This window comes from Vidua chalybeata, chromosome 24 (genome assembly GCF_026979565.1).
Source record: "Vidua chalybeata isolate OUT-0048 chromosome 24, bVidCha1 merged haplotype, whole genome shotgun sequence".
NCBI classification, from domain to species: Eukaryota; Metazoa; Chordata; class Aves; order Passeriformes; family Viduidae; genus Vidua; species Vidua chalybeata.
The window spans coordinates 2,478,280-2,497,284 of NC_071553.1; the positions used below are offsets into that span (position 1 = coordinate 2,478,280).

The following is a 19,005-nucleotide window of genomic DNA, read 5'->3' on the forward strand; positions in this document are numbered from 1 at the left end:
ACAGCAGCACCATGTGACCCAAACCTGTGGTTATTGAACCGAAATCAAACTGCCTTTGAACTGTCTTCATTTCCTGGGCAATAGTTATAAAACCAGGGAGAAACGCCATAGATTTCTTGTCTTTTCAGCCTTAATGATCCAATGCTGCTGCCAACATACAGAACAAACATTGCCATTTAAACAGATGTATTTATTAAGTACTGGTAAATATTGTGTCATTTCTGTTGTCCAAATCCATAGAGCTGCACACTGAGAGGAAACATTCCGTGGGTTAGAATTAGGGCTGTGTATACAACACAACATGGGCATGAGGGTAAGGAACAAGGGTCTCCTTCCCTGTGTCCATGCACCAGCCTGGCCAGCACAGTACAGGGAACCATGGCATGGTCCCAGCATCCTGATACCACCTTTGCAGTGCTGTTTCACCCCAAATTTTCATACATTTTTCCCTGCCTTCTCCAGCCATGACTGTGTCCCCAAGACAGGAACTGGAGCAGAGTCCCCCACATTGACATGCAAAATGTCCCTGGGTTGAAATGTCTCCAGGAGCAGGAAGTGGACATTGCCTGGAACCCCCCAGGTAAATGTCACAGCACAGCCAGGACTGGTTTCTGGTGCTCCCTGGATGTCAGGACACACAGAAGGAGGTTTCCAGCTCCAAGATATATCTAATAATGAATGGGATTACCCTGGAGTTGAACAACTGCCTGATTTAGGGCTTCTAGATCCACAGCCTTACTGGAGCCCCTAATTTCTTTTCTTTCCAGTGTCTGATGTTTCTCATGATCCCCTTGCTGGGTATCTCCCACAAGCCCCAGCCTCTCCACCAGCCTCCTGTAGATATTAAAGTTTTGATCTGCATCATTCATGCCACTGGCTCCTCCAGCCCTTAGGAAAGCAAATCCCTTAATTTAAAGGATTTTCTTCCAGCACTGGCAAGTTCATGAAAGACAAAACTATCACCTGTTGCTGTGACTGGTCCAGACATGCCAGGACACGGGAAGTGCAGAGGGTTTGTATGCTGGAATGAGTCGTTCCCATGTTCCCTGTGCATTAACTGTTCCTATTGTTGGCCTCAGGCCCCCAGGGCCTCCAACAGGCTCTTCATAAAGAGGTGTAGGATGCTCCTGCTTCACTCAGCCCTTGCACCTCCTCAGCCGTGCCCAGCCCTGATTGCCAAGGTTTGGGAAAGGTATAAATGATCCCATGGGAGCTGTGGGAACACACTCCTCTGTCCACACACAGCTCTGTCCTGCACTCAGTCACGGGGGCTTCTCCAGGAGGGCCAAGGTGCCAAATCTCCCCTGCACCCTCCCCAGCTGCCAACACCACGGCCTGGGACAGCATCCAGGAGGCATCATCCTGCCTGGCTCAGTTCCATGCTCCCGTGAGATGAAACCTTGTCATCATCCTCTTAAGTGACAGCAAATTTTGCATTAATTGGCTCATTAAGTGCCGAGCTGATTTTCTAAGCTGCCCTCCCCCCCAGCACTCCAAAGCAGGATTAGTGGGGACTGATGGCTTTGGAGATGCAGCATCCCCACAGCAGCCTGGGAGGGTCTGGGGAGAAAGCCCCCAGCTCACACGAGCCCTGGGTGGGCTGGGGGCTGTGCAGGGCTGTGTTTTGCCCGGGCAGGATCATCTGGCTGCCCAGATGGCCGGTGTCCATGACCCGGGGATTTTCGTGCGAGGCGATTGTCTCCGCTGAGGGAAGTCACAACGGGGTGTTTAGGGGAGGATGAAGGTAATGCCGAGAGCTGGACACGGCTCAAACCCCCAGGACTAATAACTTGCCCTCCTTTAAAACCTTCTTAATATCTTCAGTGCTCACAGGCAACCAGGTCCCAATTTTATAACCAGAAGATTAATCCAAGGTGCTGGAATTGCTCATGGGAAGGGACTTGGGCTCCAAAAGCCACCAGCCCTGGGATGCTGCACTAAGGCAGCTGTGGCTGCTCCCCGCCTCATCCCACCATGCCCAGCTGGAGCAGCATCCCTGCACACTGGGTTGGGTTTTTTGGGAGCAGGAGCCTCTTGTGCAAGGGGCTGGGCAGGTTTGGCTCCTTGTTCCCCCAGCACAGCTGCCCCGGTGGGTGGAAAAGGGTCCAGTGAGCAGAGAAGGAGAGTGTTTGGTTCAGCTGTGGTATTGGGAATAGCACAGGAGAAGGGAATGGGAGTTTTCCTCTCTGATGTTGCACCTGGCAGGTGCATCTCACATGCTGATGGAAGATGATATCCTCTGGGACAGAGGATATTGGACTTACCACTGGGAAGTCCATGAGGAGACAGAACCCTTTTCTGCTCCGTGCAAACCCCAGCCCATCCCTGGCACCACATGAGCTCAGATGCAAAACAGATTGGGGCATCCTGTGACCCTCTACCCACATCCCCAGCACCAGCTCACACAGCCCTGGTCCCAGCCCAGCACAGCCCCACAGGTCTGGGCAGGGAACAGGAGTGTCGTGACTGTTGCAAACAAACGAGGGCGGTTTCAGTAAAATCTCCTGGGTTGGTTCCCAGCCAAAAGGAATCACAGTGCTGATGCTGTTGGCAGGACCCAGGAGTGGGATTTAATGTTTTCCATACTCTAATTACCCCGGGCTGAATTAGATGGAGCCCTGCAAGGTGTTCTCCCTCCATCGGCAGCTCGTGACTCAGTCCTGTGTCTGTCAAACACAGCCCTGAAGGCTCTGGGAATGTGGATCTGGGTGGGGAAGAGCTGCCCTCCTGTGAGGGCTCTGCTTCCCCATTTTCATTTACTTTGGGTTGTACAAGGACCAAGAAGGTCAGATCCTCCAGGAGAGGAGGTGCTGGGCAGACCCTGGGCTGTCACCAGTGGCCCATGGGGGATTGTCACCCCAAATGTGGCAGTGACACACACCCACACGTTTGTTTGCCACCACCATCACCTTCAACCCACTAGAGCATCTCTCCTACACAATGCAAACTCCAAAACTTCATCTCCTTCACCCCAGGCCAGGTCCAAACTTGCAGAGGAGATGCTCCTGCTGGTGCCACCACACCGAGCCCTGGCAACCCCCCCCCCCCCCAGCCCAGAGGTGCCTTAATCCATGGCCCTGCTTAGGGGTCTGGGCAAAGATTAGCTGGAAACATTCCCAGTGATTAGGGCTTAAATCGCTTTGGCATTTCACATCTTCTTAGAGCTCATAGGTGAGACCCTGGCAGCTGTAAATCCCCTCAGTCCCTAAGGATGTTACAGCTCCTGCGCCGCTTGGGAATGAGCTTTACCCAGTTCTTGGTGTCAGAACAAGCTGCTCTGGGTAGTAAATCTCCTTCTGCTGGAAAGGGAAGGCCTATAAATTGTAAAAAATGGCAGGACAACACTGTGTATCTGCTCCCAGAGTCCCTTGTGCCACTTGGAATTTAGCTGGAAAGGAGCAGCCCACAGCAGCTGGAGCAAAGCAAACATTATTCCATCTATAACACAACTCCCAGCAGACAAGCCTGGCTGGCATTTAGGCACCAATTTATTTGAGTTTTAGATTTTTTTCCAAACTGGATTCTTGGCTGGTAGCAGAAACTGCAAAAATTATGTTGTACATTCACAAATACATTTAGAAAAGCAGGTAAATAAATACATGTGCACAAACAGCAACAACCCCTGAGGTTCAACACAAGCACTTGGCAGGAGATAAAGTACAAATACAGGGTGAAATTTGGGCTCTGTTTGATTTTCTGACTTTTTGCCCCCAGCCAGGTGGGGTTCAAGCATTTCACACTGCTGGAAAGATTTTAAATCCACAGCTCAGAAATTCACCCCAAATCCAGGTCACCATCAGGGATTTTCCTCCCACCACTAAATGTTCATCCTTGGGTTCCCAGGCACCACGGACCCCTCGCAGCAGCCGCTGTCAGTCCGGGCTGTCACAGTGGTCTGTCCTGAGCTTTTCTCTCTCCTGCTGTGACAGAAGGAAACATTCTTAGAATCATGGAATACTTTGGACTGGAAGAGACTGTCACAGCATATGTCACACTTGAGCCAGCCACAATACACAGAGTAACACCATACAATATCAGAAGGCTTCAAGCATCTGCTCTTCTTGTTCTTTAGCCCAACCCTTTATACCCCTCTGGTTCACACCTGTGTGCCCTCTGTTCCCTGTGCGATTGCTCAGCACACCTGGGCACTCCATGGCTCGTTGCTGTCAGTGCTGCTCACCTGCTTCTCACAGCTGGACCCATTGGGATGAGGCTGTGGCCACAGCCCCACTCCCAATCACCACAAACTGTGTGCCTGCAAGGGGTCTTTAAAGCTCATCCAGTTCCACCCCTGCCATGGTCAGGGACACCTTCCACTACCCCAGGTTTCTCCAAGCCCCATCCAAACACTTTCACAGATGAGCAGCTGCCACTTCCTGGGGCACTTGCCCAAACTTGCTGCTGGGAGCTCAGCCCCAGGCTCACCCTGCTCCTCACCTGGAGAATTTTGCCGTAGAGTGCAAAGGAATCGTCCAGGTAGCGGGTGCCGAAGCCCATGATCCTGTTCACTGCCTGGCTGCAGATCCCCGCCACCGTGGCGGTGAGATGGACCGTGTAGGCAAACTGGATCTCCTGGGGGTTGATGTTGGGCCTGCTGGCTGTCAGCTCCCTCTGGACGTAGGCGTCGGCCAGGTTCTTGAAGGAGCTGTAGGACATGTCCCTGAAGAACAGCTGCAGCCGTGCGTCCTCCCTCACCTGGTGGGAGACAAGTGAGTGCACATCATGAGGGAAGGGTTCCATGTCCCACCCTCGTGCTGACACCTTCACTCCACACCAGGACTGCAGCTGAGAACACACAGCCAGGCACCATCATGCCCAGGCAAGGAATTAAAAGTTGCCATTTCCTGATTTTCCTGAGTGTTTTCCTGCCCCGGGGAAATCCATAGTGTTGCTGTGTTTGTTTTACAGCAGTGCAGAGCTTGGCCCAGATTCCCTCAGCCCCATCCAGCTGTCCACAGCTCTCTCACCTGCCTGTCCAGCTCATCTCCTGCACTCCGGAGCAGGGCAACGATTCTCCTGATGGCTTCATCTGTAGAGAGAGACACCAGGTTGTCTCCAGCCCTTTTCACCAAGCCTCACATATCCAGATGCTCTGTTTAGCCCCCAGGAAAAATTCCTTGAGCAATGTTTATCCACCTCCATCCTTCCAAAACCCATTTCAGCCTATTTCCACATGCCTTGTTAGCCTTGTTACCCTCAGCCAGCAAAAATACTCTCTTACCCCTGAATTTTGTCTTTTTTGTGGTCTAGTGGAAGGTGTTTCTGCCCATGGCAGGGGGGCTGGAATGAGGTGTTCTTTAAAGTCCTTTCCAACCCAAAACCCATTCTGGGAATCTGTGAATTCTCCCCCAGTCAAACCCTGATGCCAAAAATCTCCCACAAAGTCTTCATCCAGCTCTTGGGGTCACGAAAGCCCCAGGACCAGGACTGAAGCAGGTGTGGATCCCATGCAGGCCCTGCAGGGGACAAGTCTTGCCCACGTTTGTTTCCAAGGCCAACACTCACCGACCCCGTCAGTGCCGGGGGGCTGCGGGGGCTCCCCACACCCTCCTGCTGTGCCCTGCACGATCTGCCCGACCTCCTCGGACACCTGTGTGTAGTATCCATCGGGCCGCTCCGCCTCTGCCGGGACACAAACACAGATCCAGGAGTGAGGATTGCTTTTGTCAGCGTTGACTGGCGGGGCAAAGCCGCCGCGGCAGCGCTGCCCACCCCGGATCAGCGCATTCCGAAGGTGAAGGAAGCAACGGAGCAGCTGCGACCTGCCCCGAATCCACCAGAGCTCCTCAGAAATGCCCTGGGCAGGGTTTTGGCACGGGGAGAGCTGGGCTGGGGACAGTGTCCTGCGGGCTCTGCCTGCGCCCAGCCCCAAGGCACATCTCAAGCAGCTTAACGCTGGGCCTAGAGTGGCTCGGGATCTCATCTCAGGGCTCAAACACAGGTTTTAACTAAACCTGTGACCCTTGGTTGCCAGAGGGGGAAAGCTCATGCTTGGGTCATAACTGCCCACAGCCGACTTGGAGTGACTGCGCTCAAAGCAGGGGCAGAACGACCCTTCCTGGGGCAGCAGGTTGGGATTGGAGTCTCCAAAACCTATCCCAGGCCCCAGAAAACCCTGGGAGGGGGTTAGGAACCAGCACTAAACACCATGGCGTTCCCCAAAGAAGCCCAGCAGGGTCCCGCTGGCAGCAGGGGTGGGTCAGGGTTGGGGGGGGATGTCCCACCTGGCTGGGCCGGGGCCAGGACGTGCCACAGGGGAAGGCAGCTGGGGCGCTTGCTCCTCGCCCCGGATCCCGGCTCTCCCCGCTCCTCCTCACCGTGCTTCTTCAGGGAGAAAACCTTCTTGAGGCTGGGTTTCTTCTTCAGGGCTCTGCCCAAAGCTGGGGATGTGCTGGAATCTACTCTGTGTTTTTTGGCTCCTTCTGGTTTGGAGCCCTGAAGAGCTTTGACATCTTTCTCCTTTGCTTTTTGCCCTGTGTTTTCCTTCTGGTCCTCAGGGCTCTTCTTCAAGAAGAGATTTAAGAAACCTTTCAGCAAAGCTGGTTTTGAACCCGAGTGTTGCGTTTTGCCCTGGGAAGAGTTTTTTGTGCTTTTCCTTTTGGCCTTAAGCCCCTCTTTACGCACCTCCTGGGGAGCTTTGCTGTCATCACCCAAAGTCTCCTCCAGGTCTGGTGTTTTGAGTCTCTCCTCCTGGTCCTTCCTGGGGCTGGGTCTGGCACATGAGTGTGTGCAGAAATCACTTTCTGACCGTTGTAGCCCATCAGTTTTCCTCCCTCTCCCTCTGTCTTTCTCCTGAAGGGATTTTTTGGCCACCAATGAGTTTTCATGGCAGCTCAGTGAGCGCTTGACATAAATCTCCAGCACTTTCTTGGCCTCTCGCCTGTCCAGAGAGAGGATCTTGCCCAACGGCTGCCTCCCCACATCCCACTGAGGCATCTCCTCAGCTGGACCCTGAGTGTTGCTGTGGAGAAAAAACAACATTTTCAGTCTGGTTTTTGCCTTCCCCAGGCCACTGCACAGTCGGCTTGGGCCGGATGGAAACCTCCCTTGAGCTGGCACGCAGGGGTGCTGTGGGTGTCTGGGGTTGTTAATGCTCCTGGTTAATGATCAGGCAGTTTTATGGTCGTTATCTGAGTGCTCCTGATGCAGACGGCCCATGTGGGGTTTTATAACCACAGACTCGTTGGTAAAGGAACCGAAACTGTGGAGAGGAGGGAGATGGGCTGGGCATATCTTAGAGGAGGAGCCTGGCCATCACCCAGGGGGTTTTATCTAGCAAGGACATCACCCAGACACCATCCCATCATCTCACAGCAACATGTTCCCACACTAGCATGAAAAACCACACCCCGGGAGCACCCAGTGATCCACAGAGCCCTGAATTTAGAGCATTTCCCCTTAAATTATTGGCTGCTAAAAATCATTGCAGCCCCTGGAGAGGCCAAGGGATGTGAGCTCCTGCAAGTGGCCTTGGTCACCTTGTGATGACACAGCCCTTCTGTGAGCTCCCACCAGCGCAGGGCTGGGAACAGAGCTCAGAGCACCAATCCCGGCCTTTCCCACCACCTTTTTCTGTACATTTACAAGCAAAATTCAGCCAAAGACACTGCTATTGGAAAACCAGAAAGCCATGATGGTGCCTCATGCTGGATTTACCTCCATAACCAATTTCACCCTCCAAAGAACACAACCCAAACCAGACCCCTGAGCAGCACACAGGGAACCAGCACTGGCACACCTGGCTGTACAAAGCACCCTGGAGTTGGGAATCAGCCTCTGCTCAGACCCAGAGACCATCATCACAACACACAGCACACCCACCCACCCCACCTCAGCCTGCTTTTGGGATCAGAAAGGCAAGTTCCCTTCATCCAAGCCACCACCAAAGCCCACCAAACACTCAATAAAAAATCATCCCATTAAATTTAATCAAGGTGAAGCCACAACCCCCATCCTACTTTGATTGATTCCAGTACATTGACCACAACATTGGTTATTTGCTGGTTTGGTTTTTACCTTTCCATCATTATTTCTGCTCCTTTGGACACAGTTCAAGATGAGTTCCTGGGCCACAGGCACTGAGGGATCCCAGGCTCTCCTGGGAGGTGCCTTTTTATACCCAAGCTGGTGGCTGAGTTAAGTCCTATTTTTAGCAGCCATTCAGGTAGGAGAGCAGCCAAGGCTTCTGCCCGGGATCCCCGCTATCACCGCCCTCGTGGGAGAGATCAATGGGCGTGAGTTTCGCTGGAGGGGAAAACAATTTCCTTATGACAAGTAGCAGCAAAACAACATAAAATCACCTGTCACCTGGTGTAAGCACTGCCCTTTGAGACCAGCTATCTCAGGCAGCTGTTTGCCTTTGGGTTTGGTTTGGTTTGTTGTTTTTTACTGGGTGTGATGCCCGAAATGGGCTCTTCTGGGTTGTGTCTGTGAGGGGAAGTCACAACTTTCTCGGATGAGCAGGGTTTCAGTGCAGGAAGCAGAGTGCTCTGCTCACGTGCCTGGAGCTCCCAGGCGGCTCCTGGGGGGCCACAGACACTCTGGGACACGGCACTGTCAGGCTCTTGCACAACCCTGGGCACGGCTGGGCTGAAACATCCCTGAAACCCACCCTGGGTTCAGGCAGCCCAGGTGCTGAAACATGAACCAGCTCTTGCCCCAAATCCTTCCCGCTCCCGTGGCTCCCACTCAGCCCCACCCAGGGATGGAAAATCTCCCACCAGGCAGATCTGCCCAACCCAGCACCTACAAACTGCACCCGTGCCGAGCAAATCTGACAGCAAAGCTCCCTTTGGCCCCACGGCCACCCCCGTGCCCCTCCCGTGGTTGTGGCATCCGGCAGGTGCTTCCCGCTATTCCCCATCGCTGCTTTGCCATCTGATGGCAAAATTCCGCACTGCAGCTCGCAGGGATGGGGCCGGACCGGGCGGCAGCCGCAGACACGTAGGCTTTGGAAAACCCCTTTTTGGAAAACCCCTCGGGAAGATTTCCACCAGAGCAGCGCTGTTTTCAGCTGGAATGATGTTCAGCCAAGGTGTCTCCTGGATAAAAATTTTCTTTTCTCGATACAGAGTTCAGCTTGCAATCAGGACTGTTTTATTTCTCTTTCTAAAAACTCTCTATGCTGTAATTTCCTGTGACTGGGAGAGATCCACACCACGTCCCTTCATTTTCCCTGAGCCCACACGGCTGAATCAGAGTCTGGTATTGATTAGGAATTACCTGGTTCAGTTTTTCAGCACCCCCATCGACTGATAAATGGGTGAGGAGGAGCTTCCAGGCTGCTTCCCAGCTCTTGTCCACATCCTTCCACAAGCAAGTCGATCCCAGGGGATGAGGAGGAGTTTCACAATCCATTTTGTTCAATAAAACAAAAAGCCACATCCACTCGGGCCATGGGGGTCACTTTGGCCATCTCCACTTTGGAGATCTTTCTACTGGAGATTCCCCAAGGCCGAGTCCGAACACCATCCCTGCTCATGATTCCACTGGGAATCAGAATTGATGTATGGCCTCTTCCAGACACAGCCAGAAGATGAGAGAGCCAAACTCCAGGAGAAATCTTCACCTGAAATGTGATTCAGGACTGGGACCTTTTTCCAAGCTCAGATCACTCCTGGGATTTGGGACATGTTCAAACCTAAAGGGAGAGAGGCACAAGAAAAAGATACAGGAGACTGAGATAAACCAAAATCCCATTACCAGAGTGGGGGCAAACTGGACCCAAACTTTTCATCCACTTTTCTTATGATTGCTGGGAGAGAACAAGGAAGCTGGCAGGATGTTGCCCTGATTTTTAAAAGTATTAAGTTTTCTTTTATAGTTCTTTTGAAAGTTTCAAAGTTCTCATGAAACTTCTTTAGCCTTCTGATGATGTTTACATATTTGAGAGTCAGAGTTCCCACACGATTTCATGTATAAATAGAATAATTTACATATTTCTCTGTGTGTGGAGAGAGATCATTGGTTGATCTTCGGACCAGTGTGGTTGGACAGGTGGTAATTCCACCCTCCAATCCACGGTCACCTTTGGAATTTTATAAATACCAGATATTTTAATAAAACTGGGTCTTTTTCTCTTTTGAACTTACCAAGCTTCCGTGTAGTCATTTTGTGTCCAATAGCGACAGCAGGAAATGCAGTTGTGAGGGGGGAGCACCCAGTGCTGGGGTTGGCACCTTCAGGCCAGTGACGTTGGGGGGAAAAGCAGAACTGAACCCATGGGAACACAGCAGGGGATAAGCGGCTTCTGTGCCGGAAATTGCTTCAGAAGACAGAAAAACACCAAGGGAGAGGCATTCCCCATGTGGAGCTGCAAGGTGCAGAGGGCAACAACAGCTTCAGAAGGCAGGTGCCAAAGCACCTGAATTCCTTGGGAAGACAAAGGCTGAGATTGGACATCAGGAAAGCTCTCCTCTGCAGGAGGCTGGGACAAGCTGAAATGGGTGTCTAGAGGGGTTGGGAATCACCCCCCTTGGAAGTCTTCTAGCTTGGCCAGACAAAACCACAGCCAACCTAACCTGGTGTAGGAGGCCACTGTGTTTTATGTTGACCACAAAGGTCCCTTTGAGCCATCAACCAGCCACGAGCCATCAACCAGCCACAAGCCATCAGCCAGCCACCCGGGCACAAAACCACAGCAGCTGCAGATCTGATCCATGGTGGGGGTGTGGAGGGCAGCCACTGCTCCCTGCCCCAGCCAGCACATGGCCTCAGTGGAAACCTCTCATCCCAGTTCTGCAGTTCCTCTGATCCAAGAGGGTGGTGGGCACCAGCCCCCAAAGCAAATCCACTTTTCCATCAGCCCTGGCCGTGGTTTTAGCTGCTTCCCCCCACAGATGAGCAATGTGCAATGCCCTGCACCAAACACCAGCAGATGTGGGGCTGCTGAAGGGTGGCTGATGTTCTCCAGGGAATGAAGCACCTGGAAACCTCTGGGAATGCCCACATGAGGCACCTGTCTGTGTTTCACAGCCCCTGAACTCCAGCCATGCCAAAAGTCACCAACAACCGTGTGCTGTCCCTCTCCACACCCCCACACCAAACTCCCTGGCACAAGCAGTGGTTGTTTCATTGTTTACTGACAGGGATGGGTTCCTGTTCCAGGAAAGCTGCAGGTTTACAGCCCTCCTGCTTCTGTTTGTCACAGGGAAAGACAGGTATTTCTCCAGGAGGTACACAAAAGCTTCCTAGGAGTGTGGACAAAGCTCATCATTCCAACCCATCCTTGCAAAGGTACCCTTGGATTGTCACTCCCCAAGACCCTTCTAGAGCTGCTCAGGGAGGCACAAAAGGGGGTTGAGGGCTTTTGGCAGCTTCCCAGCCAGGAAAGGAAAGCCCCAGCCAAGCCCAGAGTGATCTTTAGTCATCACGGGAAAAGCAGATGAAGAGAGGTCACCTCGGACACTCCCTGCAAGCACAGCACAAGAGCCAGGGCCACCAACTGGCACCTGCTCCAACAAAACAAACACACAGCTGGAAGAAGCAGTGGGATCCTCAGGAGCCATCAGGCTGGTTCTGTTGCAAGAAAGTGGAGTGGGAAAGAGGAGATCAGGAAAAATGCACCCATGGGTGCATATCCCAGGAGTGACACAGGGCCTGGGTGTTACAGTTCCCAAGGAAGATCTGCTCTCCCACCAAAGCTGAAGGAATTCACCCCGAGAAAGATTTGGTTTGACTCTTCCCTGGGATAAAAAGCATCCTTTGTGGAGGGAAGGATGAGGTTTGGGTGCTTCACTGCACCTGCCTGCTGTGGAGCATTCCCAGGCTGCGGCTGGGTGGGTGCTGGGTAACCTTTAGCCCCCTCTCTTAGCAGGGACTGTGGCCTCCCTTCCTAGCCAGGACCTCCCCCAGGCTGTGACCTCACACTCATTTGCCCCACTAGAGCTCCTCGTTCCCTTCTCCTCCACCACACAAATTTTCAAGCACCTCTGTTCTGCCGATGAGCTGGGGACTTTTTCTGGAAGTGAATCTCCTCAGCCAGTTCTCCAGAGATGTTGCACTGCTGAAGCTTTGCCATCCAGCCACCACCATCCCACCACTGTCTCTTAATGGCTACTGCCCACTTAGCATCTCCAGGCTGCAGGTGTAAAGCAGTTTTGCAGGACCAAGACCAGTTACAGCCAAAGGGACTGTAGTTTCAGGTTGGCAGTAACCAGTTTTGGTGGAAACCTCATGGGGCAACCACATGTTTGTGCTGTGCTCACCCATCAGCTGCTGAGCAGCTCAGACTGGTGCCAAAAGAAGTTGGGGATGAGATCTGGGTGCCCACAGGAGCTGGTTTTAAATGAGGAAAGCTTGGATTTCCCAGTTTCAGACCTTCAAACAGCAAGAAGTGAGATTTTCAACCTTACAGTCACAGCATTTTATTTCCTCTGTGGAAAGAAAAGTGAAAATAGTAGTGGGTATTTTCTGTTTTCACACACACACACACTTTGTTCATTTCAGGTATTCCTGCTTCAAACTCAAAACAAAAAATCACATATCTGACCATGGGTGGGGTCATATTTGCTACTGGCTTTGTTTCTTTTCACATTATTCAATCAAAAATTAATTACAAAAGTCATTATCTGGAGGGAAAGGAGTTAAAGTGAAAACCAGCTATCGGCAACCATGGAGCTTCAGCCAGGCTTGATCCAGGCAGGTATTTCAGCACACTCCTAACCTTAATCCCAGGAGCAACCTCACAGGAGACAGAGATTCCAGCATGCAGCACGTTTGCAATGTGCCCTCGCTCACAGCTGGGGACAGCTCCCACTGCCCAAGCAGAGCAGGAGGTGCTCAGCCCAGAGCTCCTGCTCTGCTCAGCTCATCTCATCTCCCTGGAAGAACAGAGGGATCTTTTCCACAGGTTTGGACCTTAAAGACAAGCACCAGCATTTCAGAGCGAAAATATCACATTACCTGCTGAAGGGCAGGAGAGGAACCAGCAGAAGTCCAGCCCACACATCCCCCTGTGCCTTTGGGGCTGGGGGACAGCCTCTGGGGGTGTTTTGCTAATGAAGCCCCAGAGATGCCCCAGCTTTGGCTCACAGCAGGCTTTGAAATCCAGGCCAGCTCTGTGGCCTTCTGTCCAGGAGAGGCAAGAGACACCAGCACTGCCCAGCAAAGCACAAGTGTCCCTGTGATGCACTGCAGTGAAGCCTCCAAAGATTTACTATGGTGAAACCTCCACTGGATCTTCCTTCAAATCTTCATGGTCCTCATCCTCCAGCTGCTCCAGTTTGCTGGATTTCTCATGGACAACCTCCCCAGGAGTCTTCAAAAACCTGAAATACATTTCTGTGATGACTTTAAGGGCACGTCCAAACCCAGCCCCAAACTGGAGATGCCTTTGCCTTTGCATGGATGCAAATGCTGGAGCCTGTGCCCTCAACAAGGCCAGGCTCAATGGGGCTTGGAGCAACCCGGGAGAGTGGAAGGTGCCCCTGCCCATGGCAGGGGGTGGAATGAGATGAGCTTTAAGGTCCCTTCCAACACAAACCCTTCCATGAGTCTGTGATCAGCTGAGCTCTGGAGCTCAGAGGGGATTTGCCATCCTTGGGCTTTGCTGAGGATCCCAGGGAGCACTGAGCTCCCAGCTGGCACAGGACAGAGCCTGGACACAAACCCACTGGGGTATGTGCAGGGCAGGATGTTGCTGGATGAAGCAGCTGCCAACATCTGGAGCTCATCACCTTTGCATGCCCCATCTATGCCGTCCCAGGCAGCTCATTCTTCTGTTCTGCTTCACCTCACCTGAACAACAGCTTCTGCCCTGGCTCCTTTCTGATGATGTTGAGTTTGTAGTAGTGTCTGAGCGCTCGTGACATCTTCTCATAGGTCATGTTCATCCGGTTCTGGAAGGAGAAAAGGATTGTGGGGTGTTGAGCAAAAGTGAGCAACAACACTTGGGTCTGTGTGCAGCAGGGCCACACATGGGACATCTGAGGATGTTTGGGGCATCGTGGGTCTGTAGTGTGGGTCCCTAACCCAGACTGGCTTCATGGTTTTGCTTTCCAAGGGATGAGAAAGTCCCACTTTCACCACCAGGCTGGCATCTCCCACTAACCCTGCACCCCCCATGTCCCCCTCCCCAGCCCCTGGGCCATCAGCTCTAGGGAACAGCTCATACAGGGGCATGCAGGGATGACAAATTCCTTCTCAGGGATGACAAATTCGCTCTCAGTTGCGTTCACCTTGTGGTTGCCCCAGAGCTGGGCAAGCCCGTTTGGGTTGACGACGCGGAAGACCTTGGCCTCCCTGTCCTCCCACCTGATGTAGGGCTCGTAGCGGGGGTCGGCCAGCAGCTGGTACACGTATTCCCACAGCAGCCTGCAGTCTGAGCACGGGGGAACTGGTGGTCACAGAGCTGCCACTGTGCTCCAGCCAGGCTGGCCAGGCAGCAGGATTGCACATTTAGCAGCGACAATAAATATGAGAAGAACCCAGAGCTCAGGCACGGCACTTTTGCTGCGAGATCTCAGAGCAATTACAATTTTTCAGGCGGGGAAACTGAGGTGGAAAGGCATGGAATGAGGGGAAGGGAGACAGATGGGCAGACAGGACAAAGCACCATCTCATTTCCCCAAGGAACAAGGCTATAAATTCATAATTACCTGCAATTTTCCCATCCACTGGGGCCGACAGGGTAGCAGGAAAAGAGCAGATGGCACCTGGCCTGCAGCTACTCCCTGAGCTGCGGTGGGAGAGGTTCAGTGGCTGCGTGTGCCTGTGGAACAGGGGCTGCTCTGCACAGCCCAGCCTCGAGGAAACAACTGGGGCAGCCTCAGCACTGCAGTCTGCACCTGCAAAAAAAAAACAAAAAACACACCTATTAAGCACCCTGTGGCTCATTAGGGTCCCAGACCCAGACCTTGCAAAGCCCTGAAACAGGAGGGGAGGGACAGCCTGGGGTGATTTATCAGCCTGGGATCAGCCCAGCAGAGGAGGAGGGTGCTGAGGAAACCCTGGGATTTTCCTATGGCTGGAGCAGCAGAAAGTCCAGGGAGGTTAGAGGAGGTGCCAGGTAGGGTAAGGGTCAGATGCAGAAGAAAAACTGGCCTAGGAAAATGCCCCAGAGCACAGGCACCCCCTGGTAAATGGTTGTGGGACTTAATTACCTTGCACATGAACCAGTAGAAGAGCCCAGAATGGTGCTCCCAGATCCACCTCCACGCACATCCAGCCTCTGACACCAATCCAACCCCACCCTAACTCCTACCTGGGCCCCCCAAGGGCACAAAGAAGCCTCGCTGGCCCCCACCAACCTCACCTGGCCCCTCTCCCCACCCCACCCACTGACCCAGAAGCTCTGTGTAAGCTCAGCCCCAGCTCCTCAGCCCTTTCCCAGCTATGTTGCAGGACTAGTCTCCAGCAGGGCTGTGCCTCTGCCTGGCTTTGACCGTCCCTGATCCAAATCTCAATCTGCAGGCAGACTTCTTAGGGAAGTCATAGCCTTGCCAGTTTGCCACAGACCCCCACAGCACTGGTTCTGACCTGCTGCATCACTACAAATTTCCCAGGTGAGCTGGAATTTGCTGAGCTCGGTTGCCTCTCTCGGGTGGTGTGGGATGGTTTCAGCAGGCTGAGCTCCAAGCCCCAGGTGTGTGCAACCAGGCAGGTTCTGCCTGCTGGACACTGCCATTCTCCCAGGATATTTTTCTCCCATCATACCTTCCTCCGTGCTCCTGGCTTTTCTGAAGGGTGAGCTCAGCAAGGGGCTGCACACCAGAGCTCTTCTCTGAGTTTTAATGAAGTGGAGTATTTCATAAAGCACATCCCCTGCAGGGAAGGAAACTCTGCTCAGATGACTTTGGATAATGATCCCTCTCAGGTAGTGCTGCTGAGATTCTGAACTACACAGTATGGGGTTATTCCCCGTCCCAAAGCATTTGCAGTTCAGATGGACCAGAGAAAGGAAGAGCTGTCCCCATCTCCAGCATAAAACCCAATCTGCTGGGACCCATCGAGCCCTCTCAGCAGAGCACAGCTTGTGCTGGGATGATGCTCACAATCCCCTGGGTCTAACCTGAGCTCGGAGCTCGGCGTCTGAAGTCATCCTTGGTGAGGATGCACAAGGCTTTGCCATTCATTTCGAACTTGCTCTCGTCAGTGGGCCGCAGGGAATATTCCTTCTCAGCCCATCGTAGCCAGTGGATCACATCATCCTTGCTCCACAGTGAGGGCTGGATCCCTGAAACCAGGAGCAGCCTCTGAAACAACTCTGTTCTCAAAACTGCTGAGTGGCAGGGTGGGGCTTCTTCTCCATCACCAAACTTTCCCTCTATATTAAGCATTCACGAGTCAAAAACACCACAAAGGGAGAAAATGAACCCTGACCAAGCCTTGTCCCCCTTGCCAGCAGGAAATGGTCCCTGGGGGGGGGGGGACACCGTGGCTGTACCCACCCTGTCCCACCCCATGGGAGCTCCTTTTTGAGCAGCACTGACTTGTTTAACCTCTACTCACTCAGCCTCCCTGGAAGCCTGAAGATCTGCCCAGTGCTGATGGGTGAGGGTCTGGCCTGGGCTGGGGGTGGTAACGACACTGCCACCACGGGGCTGGAAGAGCTGATGGCCACTTTGCCCTGGGGAAGAGATCAGATACATCAGTGGGGGAAATTCTGGTCCTGCCTTTGCTTTGGAGGTGCCTCTACCTGCTCCAGTATTTCCTAACTGGTTTCTCATAGCAGTGTGATGTGATGTGATGTGATGTGATGTGATGTGTTTTTGTATTAAGGATGCATGAATGAAGTGACATAAACTCTTAGGTTTTTAGAAGGTAAAGACAAATTTTATTAGACGTATTATTTTATAGATAGCTATGATAAAGTTGGACTTGATTGGTCTTTAATACTCTTTATACTATTGGTTAATTAGAAATAACACCCTTCTTGTAAATATTTTATAAGTAAATAATATGTTTAAAACACTACTTGTAAAGATTAAGGCTTGTTTTAATTCTTCCTCTGAGCTTTCTCAAACTTCCCAGAGTAATGCTTGGGAAAGTTTATCTGACTCTTTCTCTGACCAGACTTTCAGCAACCACAGATTTGATGTGTTGTCTACAGCTCTTCCTCACACTTCTCCTCATCCTGGCCCAGGATGAATCTCTGGTTGCCAAGAGATGCCAGGTTGCCTCTCTTTCTCCAGCTCTTTAGCAGAGGAACCTGCCCTCCCTCAGGCTCTGGATGAAGGTTATCCATCCCCACTCCCCATGGCTGCAGGGAAGGAGAAGATGGAGCTAAGACTGGCTGAGCCTGCGGTGCCTGTGCTCCTGCAGGACCCTCTGATGCTCGATGGATGCTCAAGGATTTAGAAGAGCACTTCTGTTCTTTAGAGCTGTGGAAATAAAGCTGGCAACAGTGCTTTGATTTTGTCCTGAAAACACCATATGGAGAGAGATCTCTCACTCTGTCCCTGGTGATCATTTGGGCATAAGTGGAAATGGCCATCCCATGGTTTAGGGGGAAGCAAGCTCCTCTTGGAGTTCTGGCCCCTCAAGAATTACTTTTCCCCTTCAGCCAGGGCATGTGAGCCAGAAGGGAGCTCAGATCCTGCTTCCAGCCACATCTAGATCTTGAAATATTACTGGCAGCCAAGCAGATAATGTTTCCCCTTAAAAACCTATTAGTGTGAATCCCAGCAATTTCTCAGCTCCACTCACCAGAAAATTAACAATTTTGCTGTCAAATGGTATTTTCTGAAGCAGTTACCAAATCTGAGCACTTCAGGCTCAGGCAGGCTTTTGCAGGTGATTTAGAGCAGCCACCCCTCGACTGTGTGTGCGGGCAGAGGAGTTGAGCCCTCTGAAAATGAGGGGTGAGGAGATGGGAGCTGGACACATCTTAAATGCAAAGCTGAAGCTCCCAAAATCAGAACAGGAGACAGGAGCAATACAGTGCATCAGTCCAGGGAAAAATGCTTCCCTGGGAGTTACAGCAGGAAGAAGGCACCAGGCTGGTGAGGGGGTTTCTTCAGCAGAAGGACAATTTGGTGGTCACTGGGTTGGATTGAAAAAGCAGGCAGCTACATGACATTGCATGAGGAGAAGAACAGTGAGACTCCAGAATAAACTCTGAGCAGGCTTGGCAGCAAGGCAAACTGTCTTTCAGATTCACTCTAAGCAATAAGCTATGGGGAAAATAAAAGTGAAAGAAATTAGCAGTGTATTTTGTCTAGAACTCTCTAAACATTATTTTAATTTTCTCCCATCGATGTGAGTCTCTTACAAACTAGATTTACAGTAAAACCAGGACAAATCTGGTATTTTTCTTGCTCCTAAAGATTTGTAGGCCATGAGATACATTCTGAATTTTTATTATGTTATACTAATTTTATGTTCTTGCTTTTATCCCTGCTTAGCTACTTTCAGACTTTTCTGAGATGGGTTTTCTTTGCTTCAAGGGGAAATACTGTCCTTGGGGGTGTTTGAGTGGGAAAGTGAGAAAAAGTAGGGTGAAAAGGAACCCCCAGATGTGTGAGAGCAACTTTTTGCTCAGAACCGAATGGGGGAACAGAGGCTCCCGGCTGCTCCGGGCTTTGTGGGGCCGTTTGGAGGTGGGGTAGGGGGTCACCCCCCAGGGCATGAACTTCCAGCCCGAACTGAGGAGGAGAAATCCCGAGAGGGGACGGGGAGGAGGGAGGACAAGGGCCCGGGCCGGGCTCCTACCTGCATGGCCGGTGGCCGTGGGCGGCCGCTCCCGGCCCGGTGCGAGCGGAGCCCGGCGCTGCCGCGGTGTCCGGAGCGCTCGGCGGCGCGATCCTCGCGAAAAACGAAATCGAAACGGGCCGGAGCCCCGGGAAGCCGGAGAGCGCCGGGGGCAGCGCCCGGAGCCGGGTCGTGCTCCCCCCGTCCCCCCCCGGGGCCGCGACCCCGCGGCTCGCCCCGCTCCGCCCGGTACCGGGACAGCGCCGGGAAACCTCCTGCTGCCGGGGCCCCGCGGGCGGACACGCGATCCCGGGACACGCCGGGAGCAGCTCCAGCACCGGGGCTCGTCCTTTCTCTCCGCCAGGCGCGGCCGGG

The 19,005-nt window shown here is 52.6% G+C and overlaps 2 protein-coding genes across 4 annotated transcripts; both read right to left on the bottom strand.

Annotated features, from left to right (window-relative positions):
- Window positions 1-3,470: 3,470 nt before the first annotated feature.
- On the bottom strand, window positions 3,471-8,077 carry BCL2L14 (BCL2 like 14). 3 transcript variants are annotated; one of them, XM_053964028.1, is made up of 6 exons: window positions 8,017-8,077; window positions 6,225-6,961; window positions 5,506-5,622; window positions 4,968-5,029; window positions 4,438-4,695; window positions 3,471-3,920 (listed from the first exon to the last, which is right to left on the bottom strand). In XM_053964028.1, exons 1-6 carry the CDS (start codon window positions 8,025-8,027, stop codon window positions 3,873-3,875), a joined length of 1,233 nt encoding a protein of 410 aa, XP_053820003.1. In that variant the 5' UTR covers window positions 8,028-8,077; the 3' UTR covers window positions 3,471-3,872. The 3 variants fall into 3 exon arrangements, with proteins under 3 accessions (XP_053820003.1, XP_053820002.1, XP_053820001.1); XM_053964027.1 differs by lacking the exon at window positions 8,017-8,077 and having other exon boundaries at window positions 3,471-3,917; window positions 6,225-7,120; XM_053964026.1 differs by lacking the exon at window positions 8,017-8,077 and having other exon boundaries at window positions 6,225-7,120.
- A 4,333-nt stretch (window positions 8,078-12,410) lies between these two features.
- On the bottom strand, window positions 12,411-18,750 carry ETV7 (ETS variant transcription factor 7). Its single transcript, XM_053964051.1, has 8 exons — window positions 18,652-18,750; window positions 16,450-16,567; window positions 16,010-16,174; window positions 15,655-15,762; window positions 14,598-14,786; window positions 14,178-14,320; window positions 13,738-13,838; window positions 12,411-13,268 (listed from the first exon to the last, which is right to left on the bottom strand). Exons 1-8 carry the CDS (start codon window positions 18,655-18,657, stop codon window positions 13,157-13,159), a joined length of 942 nt encoding a protein of 313 aa, XP_053820026.1. The 5' UTR covers window positions 18,658-18,750; the 3' UTR covers window positions 12,411-13,156.
- Between the last annotated feature and the right edge of the window lie 255 nt (window positions 18,751-19,005).

Excerpts from the sequence above, each read along its gene's own strand:
- BCL2L14 (XM_053964026.1), bottom strand. The coding sequence starts at position 6,981 with ATGTTGTTTTTTCTCCACAGCAACACTCAGGGTCCAGCTGAGGAGATG. Across the intron at positions 5,623-6,224 it reads CCTGGCCCCGGCCCAGCCAG|AGGCGGAGCGGCCCGATGGA; the intron begins GTGGGACATCCC and ends GTGTCCCGGCAG. Across the intron at positions 5,030-5,505 it reads CCCCGGCACTGACGGGGTCG|ATGAAGCCATCAGGAGAATC; the intron begins GTGAGTGTTGGC and ends CTCTCTCTACAG.
- ETV7 (XM_053964051.1), bottom strand. Across the intron at positions 14,321-14,597 it reads AGTGGATGGGAAAATTGCAG|ACTGCAGGCTGCTGTGGGAA; the intron begins GTAATTATGAAT and ends CCCCGTGCTCAG. Across the intron at positions 13,839-14,177 it reads AGCTCTGGGGCAACCACAAG|AACCGGATGAACATGACCTA; the intron begins GTGAACGCAACT and ends TTCTCCTTCCAG.